General features: G+C 41.1%; 1 protein-coding gene across 1 annotated transcript in view; it reads right to left on the bottom strand.

Moving 5' to 3' along the window:
* Positions 1-18,805, bottom strand: part of prmt3 (protein arginine methyltransferase 3) — a 67,293-nt gene that overhangs the window by 20,300 nt on the left and 28,188 nt on the right. Inside the window, exons 11-13 of the mRNA XM_085162651.1 lie at positions 15,627-15,705; positions 6,294-6,481; positions 8-94 (exon numbers count right to left, since the gene is read on the bottom strand). Of these exons, the coding sequence (XP_085018777.1) occupies positions 8-94; positions 6,294-6,481; positions 15,627-15,705 (354 nt within the window). The remainder of the gene's footprint in view (positions 1-7; positions 95-6,293; positions 6,482-15,626; positions 15,706-18,805) is intronic.

The following is an 18,805-nucleotide window of genomic DNA, read 5'->3' as shown; positions in this document are numbered from 1 at the left end:
GACTTACCGTGCAGTCTGTGGTGTTTGTTATCTTCAAGTGGAAATCTGATGAAAACTCCAGCTCAGACAGACACACTCTGTTACAGTCAATTGTCTGTAGGGAAAAGGCAAAACACACACAATCAAAATAAAATACACTGCATTTAAAAAAAGATTAATAATAATAATGATAGGGTGAACTGTGAAGTAATTCAAAGAATAACAGAAAAAACTTGTTGGTATACTTTGCTTTTGAATTTTACAAAGAGTCTGTGACAGAGTTTGTTTGTTCATAACAGCAGAGTTGGTCAAATCAAAGCTCTTCACCAAGTTTGGGCAGTAGTTCTCTATTGTCACTATGTCTGAGAAAACCAATGCTGACACGTTGGAAATAACATACCTGTACACAGTGTTGGGAAGGTTACTTTTAAAATGTATTCCATTACAGAATACAGAATACATGCCCCAAAATGTATTCTGTAACGTATTCCGTTACGTTACTCAATGAGAGTAACGTATTCTGAATAATTTGGATTACTTAATATATTATCATGCTGTTTACAACTACATGAATGTACAATTGCTGTGATTTATTACTGTTACTGAAGGTCCGCGGCTCCGAACCGTAGTAAAGGGACCTCTGGCTAATACGGTGGGTTCTGTGTCGGGCTCGTTAGCCGAAAACTAGCTTTACTTTGTTGTCTGGGTCAACTTTGCTAGCGAGAGACAGAGAGAGGCATTGAAAGGCTGCTCCAACGGAACTTGTTGTTTTTGGAGGAAAACACGAACACGGTGTACAGTCGAGTCTTAATAGCTTACTTACAACTGGGCTCGTCAGGCACTCTTCTTGGCTGCAGTGGTTATTATTGTTTCTGCTCAGTGACAGCTTGTACTTTTCCACTCACATTTTTCTCCCTCCTCACGCTCACAGACACATAACGGGTATGGCAGTCCATTCTCCCTGCAGCACGGACTACACTGCCATAAGGCTACATTCTTTAGGCCTATTAGCTTAGCACAGCAACAACAACAACAACAAAAGCGCTCTCTCACCCAGGAAACACACAGTCGCAGAGCGCGCGCGTCACCATGGCAACCGTAACGCTGCCGCCTGGAACAACAGAACATAGCTGTCAAACAAAACCCAAACAGTCCTGACCCGCCACAATATGAAACAGGGAAGTACCGCCGTGTAATCCATTTATTTCAACAAAGTAACTGTATTCTAAATACCACCTTTTTAAACGGTAACTGTAACGGAATACAGTTACTCATATTTTGTATTTTAAATATGTAACGGCGGTACATGTATTCCGTTACTCCCCAACACTGCCTGTACACAGAATTGTTTACTGAGAAAATTAAATGTGCTGAACAGGATGCCTTTGTTAATCTAAGTTGTGTGTTAGAGGTCAATGCGAACATGTTAACATCAGCGCTTTGTTCAGGTACTCCCTGGTAAATTGAAAACTGGCATATTTTCCTGCCATCACTGTGTTTTGGGTTTTTTTTGGTACAAAGCTATGATTTCACTCACAATAAATGGTGACTTTTTAAATAAATTGCATTTCTGTTAGGAATCTCATGCAAATATATGCTTACAAAAAAGTTGGAAAGTAATTATATTTGGACTAACTCGAGCTGGCCGAAAAAAACAAAAAATGTCTCCCGACTGGAGACAAATAGCTGACTGCAGCCCAGTTAAAGGGCGCTTTAAAGGGTACTATCCCCTACAATTGTCACAAAAGAGGAAATGATTCCTAAATCATATCCTGCACCTGTCTATTATCCTGTTAAGGGTGGGAAAAATGACTTTCCTCAACAGCATTCTGACAATCATCTGACATTATTTATATAGCAACTCTAATTAGATACACTCTCCCACTGAGCACCCAGATCAGTTAAATGAATCATGTTACTTTATAACAGTTATGGTGACTAATTAGGGCTGTGACAATTTACTTACTACAGCTTTCAATAGTAACTGGAAGCTGAGAGCCAAAAGCAGAAAATTGAGTACATGCCAAGAACACTTCTCTTTGTTCATTTTGGCAATTGCGAGGACTCAAACATAGAGGATATTGTTTTTACATTCATCACTCAGATACTAGAATTAGATCAGACTAAAAAGTAAAATATAGATTTAAATATAGAGTGATTTTGGATAGAATCTTACTGGTGGTGGAGGAATACAGTTGTGTTGGAGTCAAATTGTTAAATGTTGCCATTATTGTACTTCTACTATTGTACTGCCATTATTGTAAGTCTTGGTTCAAACTGTAGGATCAAAGACATTCCTTTGTTTCTGACCACCTCCCCAGCCAGTCTGTTGGTGGGGGAGGCTATAGTGTTTTATTATGGGACATTCTATGTGAGGGTTCTGTTTTGTTGTTTAGTAATGCTTGTGTTCTCAGAATAAAAGGCTGCAAGGAAGGCTGTTTATTTGAAGTTGGCTAGGAGACAGGTGAGGAGGGTTTAGCTCCAAGAGCCTGGTTCCAACCAGCCTCCTTCGCTAGCAAGTAAAAACCAGTTAAAGCTGTTCGTCTTGCTTCCTTGCTTCATTAACGGGAATAAGTTTCTAAACCAGCGGGGCCTGTGGAAGCACAGACCCAACAAGTTGTACTGCTATAGTGGGGAAAATAATTATTTGGTCTTCTGCTGAATTTGTAAGTTTGCTCTCTCAAAAAGAAACGAGAGAGGCAGAATATCTTGGCTGCCACTTGGCAACTTGAAGTTTCAGTTCCTTCTCCAGATTTTCTACAGGACTGAGGTCTGGAGACTGGCTAGGCCACTCCATGGCCTGGATGTGCTTCTTCTTTAACCACACCTTTGTTGCCTTGGCAGTATGTTTTGGGTCATTGTCACACAGGAAGACCAATCTGCACTGTTTAGGCTGTGGAAAGGAGGTTCTCTTCCAAGACATGGTTCCATCTATTGGAAGTGAAGTAATCCTGTATCCTTAGCAGAAAAACAGCCCCATAACATAATGTTTCCACCTCCATGCTTGACTTTGGGGATAGTGTTCTTTGGGTCGTATATTTCTCTCCCTCTAAACTTAGCGGGTCAAGTTCATGCCAAAGAGCTTGATTTTGGTTTCATGTGATCACAGCACTGCCTCACAAGCCTTCTATGACTCATCTAGATATTCACTGACAAACTTGAGACAGGCCTGTACATGTGCCTTTTTGAGCAGAGGACCTTGCAGACGCTGCAAGATTACAATCCATTACAGTGTAGTGTGTTACTGATGGTGTAGTTGGTGCCTGTGGTCTCGACTGCCTTCAGATCATTAACAAATTTCTCTCGTGTAGTTCTGAGCTGATCCATCACCTTTCTCATGATCATCCTCACGCCATGAGGCAGGGAGACTGAAATTGTTTATATTTCTTCTATTTCCAAAAGGCTGCACCAAAATTTGTCTAATCAAGCTTCTTGCTGATAGTCTTGTAGCCCATTCCAGCCTAGTGTAGCTCTACAACCTTGTCCCTGGCCCTTTGACAGCTCTGTGTTCTTGGCAATGGTGGTGGAGATGTTGGCATGGAAGAAACTGTTTCTGTGGACAGTGCTTTAAGCATACGAGTTGAGATCTGTAGTATCTGTAGTTAAGTGATTGATTGTAACCTTTGGGTACACAGCCAGTCTGTGGAAGCCAGAATTCTGGCTGGGTAGTAACTTTTATGTAATGTGTTTTTGATTTGTTTGTTTGTTTTTGTTGTTTGCATTTCTCTCTCTCTCTCTCTCTCTATTAAAATTAAACTATCATAAAAATTAGAGAGACTGTTAATTTCTTTGTAAATGAGCAAACTTACAAATGTAGCAGGGAATCAAATAATGATTTCCCCTACTGTATGTAGCAAACATTGCGCTTTTCTTAAGAAACAATTTGGAGTACCAAGGAGCAAAATGACTTCTTAAGCTATTTATGATCGGAAACAACTGCATAACATAAGGCAGGTTTAAAGTCATATACAAAGGGAGCAAATTAAACATTGCCCAGATTTAACATTGCTATCTCTTCTCACTGAGAGTAAAAAAACTTATCTGCTTAGCTGGAATATATAATTCCATGAAAGGGCTCTCAATTTTCCGGAGTAGCAGCCAGCTTTAATGGAATGTTATTGGATCGTATCAAAGGGAGGCAATAGATGAGAGTCCTTGTAATTTGGGCAGAGGGGCTGTCTATTTGTCACTGGAGGGGAGAAACTATCGATTAGAGGTTTCAAATTCCATTACATCAAGTTCTACCCTCATTCATCACATTCTGAGATGGGTGGAGGACACGGTACTTAGCAAACAGGCCAACTGGCAGAAAAAAACACACGTATAAAAGGTATTAGAGAAAAGAGGAAAGAGCATTCCTTCTGAGATATATCCACGAAAGGTGTTCTTAGATATGAGACTCCTTGTGTATTTATCTGCATATTTTCTGTATACCACTCTCCCACCAGCACAGCTAAAACTACTCTGTCCTCAGTGTGCTGAGAGTAATGAAGTTTCCTTAAGAAGAACTTAAACAAGGATTAGACAGATCAATCACCCAGCTCTACAGCATCACCACACACACACACGCACATACACACACAAACTATAAGGCCCTATCTCTCTATACGGCTAACTGCAGCTCTCGTTCTCTGTCGATGTTTTAACTGCCTGAGCCCTGAAGACTCTATTTCTCCCATTTGTGTGTACAGGTGTATTGCTGCAGAACATTTTTACTTGTTTGTGTCATCAAATGAAGACAAAATTGAATATCTGATCTCTGATCACTGCCAGTGTTGGGAAGGTTACTTTTAAAATGTATTCCACTACAGATTACAGAATACATGCCCCAAAATGTATTCTGTAACGTATTCCGTTACGTTACTCAATGAGAGTAACGTATTCTGAATACTTTGGATTACTTAATATATTATCATGCTGTTTACAACTGCTTGAATGTACTATTGCTGTGATTTATTACTATTACTGAAGGTCCGCAGCTCCGAACCGTAGTAAAGGGACCTCTGGCTAATACGTCAGTTCCGTGTCGGGCTCGTAGCCGAAAAATAGAGACAGAGAAGCGTTGAAAGGCTGCTCCAACGGAACTTGTCGTTTTTGGAGGAAAACACGAACACGGTGTACAGTAGAGTCTTAATAGCTTACTTACAACTGGGCTCGTCAGGCACTCTTCTTGGCTGCAGTGGTTATTATTGTTTCTGCTCAGTGACAGCTTGTACTTTTCCACTCACATTTTTCTCCCTCCTCACGCTCACAGACACATAACGGGTATGGCAGTCCATTCTCCCTGCAGCACGGACTACACTGCCATAAGGCTACATTCTTTAGGCCTATTAGCTTAGCACAGCAACAACAACAACAACAACAAAAGCGCTCTCTCACCCAGGAAACACACAGTCGCAGAGAGAGCGCGTCACCATGGCAACCGTAACGCTGCCGCCTGGAACAACAGAACGTAGCTGTCAAACAAAACCCAAACAGTCCTGACCTGCGACAATATGAAACAGGAAAATACCGCCGTGTAATCCATTTATTTCAACAAAGTACTTGTATTCTAAATACCACCTTTTTAAACGGTAACCGTAACGGAATACAGTTACTCATATTTTGTATTTTAAATACGTAACGGCGGTACATGTATTCTGTTACTCCCCAACACTGATCACTGCAACACAAATAAGGCAGAACAATAAAAAAGTCAAAGTTGTAAGCTTGATCAAAAATATCTGTGCAAAGTCAAATAAAGAGAAAAAATAGAATTTAACTTAAAGAGACAAAAAGTTTCTAGTAGTTATTTTGGTAATAATAATAATAATAATAATAATGGATTGGATTTATATAGCGCTTTTCAAGGCACCCAAAGTGCTTTACAATGCCATTATTCATTCACTCTCACATTCAAACACTGGTGGAGGCAAGCTACGGTTGTAGCCACAGCTGCCCTGGGGCAGACTGACAGAAGCGAGGCTGCCATATCGCGCCATCGGCCCCTCTGGCCAACACCAGTAGGCGGTAGGTGAAGTTTCTTGCCCAAGGACACAACGACCAGGACAGAGAGCCCGGGGATCGAACCGGCGACCTTCCGGTTACAGATACGCTTCCCAACCCCCTGAGCCACAGTCGCCAGGTTGGTTGACAAGTCACGTTTAATTATCTACTGTGTGTCCAGCCAAAAACAACCCCAAATAAATACAGAGACAAGCCAACCATTCAGGTTGTATTGCCATTTTATTTGGTAAAGGACATTACTTTTACTTTTAAATATCAGCCTTGCCACTGGTTTTGCAAAGGAGCTACACACAAGGTTGAATGTTTACCTGTATGACTGTAGGTTCAGAGATGAGTGTGTCTGCTTTCAACACTTCCACCACAGCTTCTGGCACCACAGCCTTCTTCATGCATGTCATGTTAAAGCCATATACATCATCCCAGAATGCAATGCGGTCTTGATGCTTCTGTACATCACCCACAGCTGCCAGGCTGATGTTACAAAGGTCTGGGTACACTGTGAGGAAGCGAAACAAACAAATGAACAAAATTAGTAAAACAGCATCACCACTGTTTGATCAGTAAGCCTCAACACTCACATCCAGCAGAGAAACTGCCAAATTTGGGCTAAAGTCAAATAGCCAAAAAACAAAACAAAAGACACTTAGGTTATATCTCTTTTCCATAACATGAATATTCCTTCAAATCCTTTCTTGACCTTGTAAAGATTGACAACAGTTGCTCATCCTTCAGCACATGCATACTTTCTCTTCCTGCCCACTTTGAGCTTTTTCATCGATCTGTTAATCTTTACTTTAAATCTTGCCTATATTTCAGCTTTCAGTCTCTTTGACTGATGTAATATTGCTTAAGGATGATGATAAAGGCACGCAATAGGGCAACACTAAAAATGAGGAGACAACTACGTCAAATAGAGTTCAAATAAAATATTCTTTCTCGCTTTTAGTTTTTTAATGTAGCTATTGATCTTTGTTTACTCATCTTACATACTGCTTTACAGAAGGCACAATCTCATAAATACTGAACTATGAATATTGTAATAGTGCAAGTTCTTTATAGGTTCATTCAAAATATACAACATACCACGATGTAATACTTTAAAATAGAAAACACAACAGCAATGTGTGAGGATCTTCCTGTGATGGGTGGTGCATCACTTAGGAAAACTCCATCTCCTTTACTTTGGTAAGGGATGGTGCTGTGTACCCTATGAGGTGCAGCTGAATTGACCACTTGCACTTATAGTTGTGGGTGGAGTCAGCGGAATTGATAACATTTGGTATAAGAGAGCAAACAAATGGAAATTCCCCAGATTGTTATCATGGTTGCCACTTAGATCTTTTTGAGTATTCCCACAACCAGTTCGTGAGTGGTTGCTGGAATGATGGCATTCACAAAGAGCAACACAGTGCTGGACTGAAAACCTCCTTGCAAATACTTTATTTGCAAGCAGATTGTTGTGGAAGATGAAGACTTGTCTGCAAGCACTCCTAAACTACTCTTTCACCAGTAGTGAAAGTATGAAAAGTACGATAACAACCAGAAATGGAGACCGTCTACCTTCAAAGTAAAAACTCTAAAAAGGTGTTGGCTACAGTAATACATGCAGCTTTTACTTTGAAGGCAGGTGTTCTCCATTTCTGGTCTCAATTGCACTACTTCCAAGTTTTACTCCTGCTCGGCTAGTAGTTAACAAGTGTTTGTAGACAAGTCAGCATCTTCTGCGGCACCCTGTCTGCTGATGCTACACCCTGTTTGCAGTCTATTTCAGTCACCTTTTTCGCTCACTATGTGTTTATACACCTCGCTGTATTCAGTTATTAGTTATTATTAATCTCTGGCTCTCTTCCATAGCGTGTCTTTGCCCTGTCTTCCTCCTCTCACCCCCAACTGGTTACAGCAGATGGGCTCCACTCCCTGAGCCTGGTTCTGCTGGACATTTCTTTCTGTTAAAGGGCAGTTTTTCCTTCCCACTGTCGCCTAAGCACTTGCTCATAGGAGTCTGTGGTGGGGCATGAACTGCGGTGCAGCTGCAGGGGAGACAGATGCACCTGAGCGACATTCGCAATCACGCCTCGCCGGCATAAAGAGTCCGTACTGGGTCCCCATGTGGTAAAAAAAAACAAAAAAAAAACAGGATAAATCCCCCAAAAGCATTTTAAACAGTGATATGCCCCTCCTCAGTTGGTAATGGATTTAAATTGAATTTAACTGTTGCTTTAATTTTCCGAACAATACAAAACACACTCCAGTAAAATAACAGCACCAAACATATGTATCGCTGTCCACAGTTTTGAAGGACACTGAATCTGTATCCTGAACACTTGGAAGGCTGCCCAGACAACAATGAGAGAATATTCTGGGATTTTATTTACTCCACTCAAAAGATCATTAATCACAACTAAAGGAGAGAGTGAAAAAATCTGCTCCCATAAATGTCTGTTCTCAGTGATGAGACATCCTTAACGTCAGCAAATTTAATAACTCACAAACTATTCAACAAATTTAATCAGAGAACGCCTTAAGATCCTGGGGGTGTGGAGTTTTGCATCAATTTCATGAAGCTCCTTTAATGACTGTATCCATCACATGTGCACAAAACATTGGCCTGATTACCACTTTGTCCTACTTTCATTCTTCACACTTTACTTTAATACTAAATGGCTCAAGACAAAGGGTGTGGACACACATCCAATTCCAAAACCATGGCTAGAAACGTTTCCCACAAAAATGTAGAATCTAGTAGAAATTCACTCCCCTTTATCAGTTTGAAAGCATAAAAGAATTCAAGTACTAATGCTTTATCTCCATTAAGCATCAGCACTCAAACTGCACTCACAGTTCTGTGCACAGAGTTCTCACAAGAAGTTAGCATTGTGCACTGGATAACTTCTGTCCACCAACATCTAAATATTACTGCTGTCCACCAAGAAACTGCATATGAAGCATGAGCATCCAAAAAGACTTAAACTGGTGAGATTTGAGACACTCTCCTGACAGTCCAAGTTTTAACGAGTCAAGTTTCTCTACTGCACAAATTACTTTACAAAAGAAGAGGGAAGAAATAGTTAACTCATTTCCCCCTTCAAGCAGACACAAAGACAAAAAAACACAACCAACAACTTCCTTCTGTCCATTATCCCTTTCATTACTTTAGGTGCTAATGAATGTTCCACAGCATCAATAATAGTGTTACTCTGCCTGCACTTGCCTGCTCTCTCTCTCTCTCTCATTCAGCAGCAACACTGATAACTATGCTGTGTGATAAAGAATGAGGGAGAAAAAACTAAAATTAGTGTGATCCCAGACTACGACTGATTCAGTACTTGTGGAAAAGCAGATTGAAGATTGTTACAGAAACATATGAAATGGTAGCCTTTTGAGGCAATTTAAGATTGTGGTATGACCCCAAAACTTTAACTGACACAAAATAATTACTGATGAAAATAAGCACGTTTTTTTAAATTATTTTCCAATTTCTTTACAATATCCTGCTGCCTCATAGGAAAAAAACTCTTATAAGATGTATTATAATTATATAACACTGTCTATCAAATGAACTATCTGCATCACAAAATGAGCATTAAACATGAGTTAATGTCTTGTCATTGTATTTTCACATCTGAATAAATTTCTTTGGATGACTAATATGCTTGGTGATTAAGTTAGAGCTGAGATGCTTGAAGCCATTGCTGTTCCTACTGTGAAGCAACATTAGTCAACACTGAGGCCTAGGGCCTAAACTAGAGTTTAAAACACTCATGAGGATATAAAACTACTCCTGCTACTAGTAATGCAAGTATCAGCCCCTGTGCTAAAGACATCTATAACAAACAGCCAAAAAATAAACAATGTTTCGTACCTAACTAGAGACCACCTTGTGACTCAAGCCATGACGGACATACATTCTTACATCACAACCATCGTCATACTCTGGGGTTTGTTTTGATGTCAACTATATACCCGTAAAGAGTTTTTGGTACAGGATAGCTGTTCCACAGACAGACATATTAATGCCTGCCAAAGTACTCAAAGTCACCTTTGAGGTAATCCCTGCTACAGTAGGCGTGTCCAGCACTAGACTTTGCCAAGGGGACACACGCGCGCAGACACACAAACGCACGTCCAAGGACACAAACGTCACACTAACATCATCTTCATGTAGCTTATTTCTCCTCTGCAACAAATATAAAGTGATTAAAAAAAAAATTTGTATGACGAACAATCACAGGAAAAAGAAACTCTTTGAGTTCTAAGGTTTTATATATCACGACATAATAAAAAATAATCTAGTTCTTAACAGGTCTTAAAATCAGATAAACAGTGTTGGGGAGTAATGGAATACATGTACCGCCGTTACGTATTTAAAATACAAAATATGAGTAACTGTATTCCGTTACAGTTACTTTGTTGAAATAAATGGAATACACGGCGGTACTTCCCTGTTTCATATTGTGGCGGGTCAGGACTGTTTGGGTTTTGTTTGACAGCTACGTTCTGTTGTTCCAGGCGGCAGCGTTACGGTTGCCATGGTTACAGGGTGACGCTCTCTCTCTGCGTGTTTCCTGGGTGAGAGAGCGCCTTGTTGTTGTTGTTGTTGTGCTAAGCTAATAGGCAGAATGCTACAGGCATAGCTCTAAAGAATGTAGCATCATAGGCAGTGTAGTCTGTGCTGCAGGGAGAATGGACTGCTATACCCGTTATGTGTCTGTGAGCGAGGGAGGGAGAAAAATGTGAGTGGAAAAGTACAAGCTGTCACTGAGCAGAAACAATAATAACCACTGCAGCCAAGAAGAGTGCCTGACGAGCCCAGTTGTAAGTAAGCTATTAAGACTCGACTGTACCGTGTTCGTGTTTTCCTCCAAAAACAATAAGTTCCTTTTGAGCAGCCGTTCAACGCCTCTCTCTGTCTCTCGCAAGCAAAGTTGACCCAGACAACAAAGTAAAGCTATTTTTCGGCTATGAGCCCGACACAGAACGCACCGTATTAGCCAAAGGTCCCTTTACTACGGTTCGGAGCCGCGGACCTTCAGTAACAGTAATAAATCACAGCAATGTGTATGCCGTACAGTGCAGCGAGGAATGCCCAGACCTCTACATTGGAGAGACCAAACAGCCACTTCACAAGCGCATGGCACAACACAGAAGAGCGACCTCCACAGGACAAGATTCAGCTGTCCATCTGCATCTTAAGGATAAAGGACACTCTTTCGAGGATGCCAATGTTCACATTTTGGACAGAGAGGACAGATGGTTTGAAAGAGGAGTGAAAGAAGCCATCTATGTCCACTGTGAGCGACCATCTTTGAACAGAGGCGGTGGTTTACGACACCAACTCTCTGCCATCTATAATCCAGTTTTGAGATCCCTTCCCAGACGCCTTAAGGCCCACTCACATCCTGGGCCATCTGACCTCAGGAATTCGCATGATAAGGTGGGGCCAGGTTTCACAATGAAATCACCCGAAACTCTGGCTGATTGGGACCCACACCCAGTTCCACACCTTGGCTCAGGCGATTAGAGGATCATCAGGGGGTCCTTTTGTCCCTCTGTGGGGGGACACTCCCACTAGGGTTATATCTGGGACTCTCCACCATTTGACCTTAGAACTGAAGAAGCCTCTCGGATGAGAGGTGAAACGTCTTCAAGTAACTTAAAGAAGTCCAGACGCTTTTCTTTGCAAGCTCCTTTGACCACAGCAATAGTACATTCACGTAGTTGTAAAAGCATGATAATATATTAAGTAATCCAAAGTATTCAGAATACGTTACTGTCATTGAGTAACGTAACGGAATACGTTACAGAATACATTTCGGGGCATGTATTCTGTATTCTGTAATGGAATACATTTTAAAAGTAACCTTCCCAACACTGCAGATAAATACGACTTCAGATGGACTGCAAAACATGAATTACATCACGTACTGAATGTCTGTCAGTCTGCCCCAGGGCAGCTGTGGCTACAACTGTAGCTTGCCTCCACCAGTGTGTGAATGTGAGAGTGAATGGGTGGATGACTGGACGTGTAAAGCGCTTTGGGGTCCCTAGGCGGGACTAGTAAAAAGCGCTATACAAATACAGGCCATTTACCATTTACCATATTCTTTATTTCACAATTTCTATAGGAATCATTTCTATATGGAGAGGTGCCGCTAATCAAATGCACTTGGTTAACTGATCATAGGCAAGTGTGAGCAGCTCTTTGAAAGCAAACTTTTGGTGTTTTTCGGTTTGTACGTCTGAAGTATTCAACACAATGCCAAGGAGGAAAAATGTAGTACAATGATCTTAGAGAAGCAAATGGGGCTATAAGGCCATTTACAAACAATTTCAAGTCCATCGTTTTATAGTGAGAAAGATTATTCACAACTGAAAAACATTCAAGATGTGTTCCTCTCTTGCCATGAGTGGACATCCCACCAAGGTCAAACAATTCTTAGAGAAACTTCTCTTCTCTCTGAAAACTACATGGTAGCACAGCTTAGGTTTGCATCTGAACAAACCACAAGATTTCAGGAACAAAGTCCTTTGAACAGACGAGATCGAAGTGACGATGTTTGGCCAAAATGCACATCGCCACATTTGGGGAAAACCAAACACAGCATATCAACACAAACACCTCATACCACTGTCAAGCATGGTGGTGGAGGGGTGATGGTTTGGGCTTGTTTGCAGCCACAGGAGCTACGCATTTTGCAATCAGTGACTAGACCATGAACTCCACTGTATACCAGTACTAGTGTTAAATGTGAAGCCATCTGTCGGACAGCTGAACTTGGATGAAACAGGGTAACCGCAACAATCACGCAATATCCTGTGCTGCTGTTCATCTCAGGATGTATCTCATTTTAGAACCTGTAATAACAATATTTTTTTATTATGTCCTGATATGCAAAACCCTAGAATGAAGCAGCACTTGGAAATGATGGAAAAAGGACAATATTTTGAGATTTTTTTAACATAAAAACAACATGAAACAAAATCAATTTATCAAGTACTTTATGTAATAAAGAAAAGGGTAAAGAATAAAATATTATAAGCAATGGAATGTTTAATTGTAATATACGTGTAATGTGACAAACCTGGCCTTGTTTTTCCTGTGAAGCATATCATAAACTTTTGCACAGAAGATATTTATAGATTTAAAATTATCACATTTGAATCATTGTTGCTGGCATACGTGTTTGTGTTCAGTCTCACATGACCTTCGACCCACCAGGCTATAAAATGCGTGAATGGATAGTGACAGCTCAGTGATGGGTATCTCATGGCTTCTCATTATTAGCTGAAGCCTGCCTGTGACCCTGTGAGTGTCACTATACCTAATGACTGTGCACACACATTTTCACCAACACATAGGCACGTAAACATTGGACTTGTCACTTCATTTTACTCTGATTACTGAAGCGAGTTAGGGCCAGGTGAGGGGAGAGGTGCTGATTGGGCAGAATCTGGACTGATGGTCTGAGAGAAAGACTGAAAAAGAAATGAAGACTGAGAGATGAATGGGCAAAGGAGGGGGTATTGTGGAATAGCTGAAAAAGAAACGTGCCGGGGGGGGGGGGGGGGGGGGGGCGTCCCCAGATTCATGGCTTTGACATCTGCGTCCTTCTCGACTCACTGCTCGCAGCCCATTTCTCATGCCCCCTCCATGCCTACCCCCCCACCTCTCTCTCCTTCTCTCACCATCTCCCCCATTGGTCGGCTGTGAATGAGGGAGAGACGGTGTGGGAGGGAGCATGGGACAAAACAGATCCCTTTTCCCTGGACGCTGTGCTGCGCCAGGCAAGCAGGGGCACATTTAAGGATGAAGGGGAGGTTAATGTAGTGGGGAGAATGAGAGAGCTGCTGTAACTCTCTTCTAATGTAGCTTAAACACACATACAGCAGCAGTGCTGCAGGGCTGGACTAATAACTCAGCTAAGACGTGCACACACACTGAAAATCTTAAAACAAACTCGAGAACAGAAGTTGATCAATTTAAGGTGACACAACAACTTTACTATTGCCAAACACTGGTAAATTTGAACAACTTAAGGTGCTGTCTAGCTGTACTTATACAGAATATTTGCTGTGTTTATTTGCACAAATACTGCCTTGGGGATGTTTACCACAGAGGGAAGGCTCCACTCATATTACTGTCACAGGTAACTAACTTCTTTTTAGTGTCTGGCACCCTGCATACCAAATTAGCCATTTATTAGCAATCTTCTGCTGACTTCATTTACAGTTTTCGGGTAAAGAACCGTTAACCCGGCTTGATAAAGGCAGAAAGCCGAGTAAATCATTAGCTCACAATCTTGTCCAGGTTGATCAGACTGTAGTTTATCAAATCAAACATATCTGAGAGAGCCAAAAATGAAAAAGCATGAATTACTTTTGTAACACAAAAATAATTACCATCATTTGTCCCTCCTAGCGTGTTTTATTATTCATTATTATTATATCTGAGCAATGAACTCCTAAAAACTCCTTTGGGAATAGTGAAGCCACAATGGGAGCAGGGAGGAACATGCTGCTGGAATTACTTTGTCAAAAGTAACATGCAATAACTTGATTGAGCTGTCTGTAGGTAAGTGTAGAAGATAATGAACTATGAGAAGTGCATTTATGGGAAAACAAAAGTCACTTAATCACGCTGCTGTTACATGCAAGTAATCTAAATGAGGGTACCTCAGGTTAACTTTGGATTTCATATCCTGTTGATGACATTACAGACAGACACTCAAGTGCGCCACTGCTTTAAGTCCATGTTGCTGTCAGATGTTTTTCTTGTTTTTGAGTGTTTTCATTTGACATTCTGCAGTTCTGGTGGAGCGATGGTTCAGTAGAGGCAATGAGAGCAGCTTGTGCTATGACCATAAGAGTTGAAAGGCTCATGATGAACCATACGTTATCTTGACCTTTAAGCTTTGCTTCACGTACTTCAAACGTTCACTTGTCTGATTTCTCTCACTAAAAGATCTGTCTCTATACGCATTCTGGCTATCCCTCTGTGTGTGTACATGTGTGTGCATGTGTGTGCATGTGAAACCTCGCTCTCATTTCCCCAAGAGCCACTAAAGGCACTGTGGTGGAACCGTTCTTTAGCTCCCTCACATTTGGCACATGTCATTAAATTGAGACTTTGGCAGGGATGGGGTGACCTGAGAGAGAGGTCTTTCCATGTGTGTCAAGCTGTAGTTTCCATTATAAGGTCCAATCATTTTCACCCAAATATCCTAAAAACACCTAACCAAGTTGCTACTGAGGCAAAAATAGAAAGTTTGGAGGCCAAACTCTGCATCAACGTGTACCATCTAAAATAAGTAAAAAATAGAAGGAAACCAATCCAAACAATCCCTGTTAATATAATAGCCACTGATGACTTCCATTAACTGGCTGACACTGATACGTCCACAGTAAAATTAAACTGGCCTGTGAATTCAATTGCAAACTCAGTCTGAAACAGGAATTACAAAGTTACACACACACACACTCAGTTTTGAGTGATTAACACATTCGCATGCACTCCCATTTCTCTGAAGAACATTTCTCAATGTAATTCTATCATTAGCCTAACAACTGGCTGTGATGTAACCATCCTTTCTGCTGTCTTGATCTTGTAATGATGACTTAACACAACAGAAGATGTGACGTACCCGAGCCCCCGTCAGCCAAGTAGAGGTCTCTGGCATACAGGACAGAGTCCAACATGGATTCAAACAGCAAGAAGTAACCCTAGGAGGAGAGGAAATACACATCACTATCCCAACATCTTAAAGTTAGAGTTAGGGGTTAATGAACAAAAAAAGAGGTTAGAACATGTTTCTCAAAGAGTTCAAGGCAGGGTTATTTTTTTTAATCTGACATGGCCATGACTGTGAATCAAGGGATATCTGCAACCCAGCATCCATGGATTTGACCTCGGGTTCACCTTGTGTTCTGCTCCAGTAGGTGGCACATTAACCGTGGTATTATTCCATTAATGCTGAAATAGATTTTTGTCCACATCTTGCTGGCTCCGACCTGAGCGGCAGATACTGCTGACAAATGGCCTTTCCCACCTACTGCCAGTCCAACCAAAGGATCAACCAATCAGAAAAGCCTGGCCACTTCGGTATGTTATTTTTCAGCATATGATTTGGGCGGGTTCAAACATATGGGGAGGTTACATCTCCATCTGGGATGTTGAGGCAGAGACAAATCAGTACATGCACATCCTGTAACTGATGATCCACGACAGTCTTTTCAAAGCTGTCAAAGCATTGACTGACTTTCTCAGGAATGAAGACGCCCATGACTGCTTTCAGATCTGTATTTTAAGCTCAACATTTTAAGGCTTACATGCCTGAGTTTGTCTTTTACCAAGTTCAATTGCGCTGTGATTTAACTGATGGGCAGTTTAATATTTCAGAAATGGCTTGCTAGCACTTCACATAGTGAAGAGTCCTCTACAAGTGAGACAGCTGATTAAATCTGTAGTGTGAACTCAATATGATGGAAAAACTTCTGGAAAAAACAGACTGATTTATGTTTAAGAATCCAGTATCTCTATATTACCTTCAGGGGAGGGAAAGAGGGACAAGGAGAGGTGAGGTCCAGGACAGAAGATAAAAAGTGAATGAGTGGTGTGTGTGTGTGGGTTGGTAGGCATGTATGATTAAGGACAAAACAGAGGGGAAGAAGACAGAGTGATACTGAGGAAATGCAGTGGCCAGCACAATAGCAACTCACTGAGATAAGAGCCTTATTATTCAAATAAAGACAATCTCTCGCTGGAGGGAGGAGAGGGGGGAAAAGACAAACAGGGAAACAGCTCTGATTTATAACTGGAACTCCAAAATCGTCACCATCTCTGTCATGGGCCGATGCTGATAATGATGACAGCGATGAAACAGATATAACCGTCACATCCTCCACAAGGAGATAAACAGAGAGATTGTTTCCTTTTATCAACACTACACCAGTCTCAAACCAAAGTCAGGCCTGCGGATCGCCTGTTTGCTGACTGTTGTGGTCCAGTCAATGTCCTTAGCTGCAGAGCGAGTCGTTTTTAAACCCCTTGCACAGAGCACACTAGTCTTATAATTTAGAGCCCAATTTCACGGGACACTGGTTCACTTGAAGGAAGGAGGACATAAGAGAGAGATGCCTGAAAGCAGTCACACCTTGTTTTTTTTATCAACAATGCTCCAAAATTACTGACCCCCACACCAACACCACTGCCACACCGCCGGCCGCTTTGCATGTCCTTCCAACATCAACTACCGCACCTCCCTAACTTATACATCTGCAATGTTAATGACCAAATAATAAAAAATACATGGAGACACTGGTCTATTTTAGTTCACACAGGACAATAAGGCTTCAGTATTTAGGTTTGCCTAACAAGAAAACTTTAAGCAACAAGAAGCCATCGGTGAACATGTGTTAAAAGTTATCCCAGGCTATTAGTAAGACAATAAAATTGTATTATGCAGCATATGATGGGCCTATAACAAGTTAAAAGCCAGTCAGTGAAGATTATTCACTGTAATCTTCACACTAACTTAGCGTTTACCTTCCCAGAGAAGTAACTACATATCCCTGGTCCACTAAGTAAGGATAATGCCTCAGTTAAGTGACTTTTAATAGGCTGCAGCTTGCTCAAAAAGCTAATGCAATAGCTAGTAATCTTGCAGTAAATGCTGTTTCTCTTGTTTTCACAGCTCTAACAAACACTGTATAGAGTCAACCAACTCTGAAACATTCTCTCTTTCCTAGATTACAGTGGTAGCAGTTGGTCAGGATTTAATAGCTCCAAGAGCAACACAATTCACTCTGTTTGTGATGACAGAGCAGTGTATCCACACCAAGTACAAATGACGGCATTTCACTTCTTTCTGGAAATGCTTCACTCTAGGTGTAGGTGTAACATATTGTCTGTATAATTTGTAATAACATGACTTCCCTCACTTTACCTCCAACTGGTTGCAGCAGGTGGCTGCTGCTCCCTGAGCCTAGTTCTGTTGGAGGTTTCTTCCTATTAAAAGGGAGTTTTTCCTTCCCACTGTCACCAAGTGCTTGCTCATAGGAGGCCGTCTAATTGTTGGGGGGGGGGTTCTCTGTAATATTGTAGGGTCTTTGCCTTACAATATAAAGCGTCTTGAGGTGACCGATGACCAAGACTTAATAGTCTTGGTCATCGGTCAATAGACAAAATAGTCTTAATTTCTTATTCAATAACCAAAAGCGAGTGACTGAGACCATAAACGTAGCAGAAAAGTGTTTACAGTGGTAAAGTCAGAAAGCTGTTTTCTCGTAGACTTCTATAGTACCCAAATTCTTTTTTGTAACCACAGCTAATGCCATCTGGTGGCCTTCAGATTGAATATAGGCTTTAGGCACTTCACATTTGGTTAGTTTTGTTGTTGTTTTTTGTACCTGGAAGCTACATCCATTATTTTACACACACAAATTAACGCTGCATTAAGTCTGCATTAGGTCTGTGTGACTGTGGTTAAAAAATTTAGGCAACTGCATTTCATACTTTTATACTAAGCACGCATGTTAATATGTATCACGACTGGAATCTATGCATGTTCTTTCCTATTCAGCTGCTTCCCATTTTCTTTCAGTTACCTCACGGTTTACAAACCAGGCTGGAGACCATCTCTGTACTAAAAACAGATGAAATTGACATGATCTCAAAACAAGTTTTCTTTTACAGCCAAAGTTCTATTATCTTTATTTACAGCACATAAAATGAGTATTGAACACATCTCCAATTTTCTAAGTAAATATATTTTTTAAAAGTGCTACAAAAAGCCTTTGTTGGCAATGACAGCTTTAAAACACC

The sequence above is a fragment of the Neolamprologus multifasciatus genome, chromosome 1 (assembly GCF_963576455.1).
Source record: "Neolamprologus multifasciatus chromosome 1, fNeoMul1.2, whole genome shotgun sequence".
Classification (NCBI taxonomy): domain Eukaryota; kingdom Metazoa; phylum Chordata; class Actinopteri; order Cichliformes; family Cichlidae; genus Neolamprologus; species Neolamprologus multifasciatus.
Note: the sequence above shows the minus strand (reverse complement) of the source record. Positions and strands in the feature narration are given on the sequence as shown.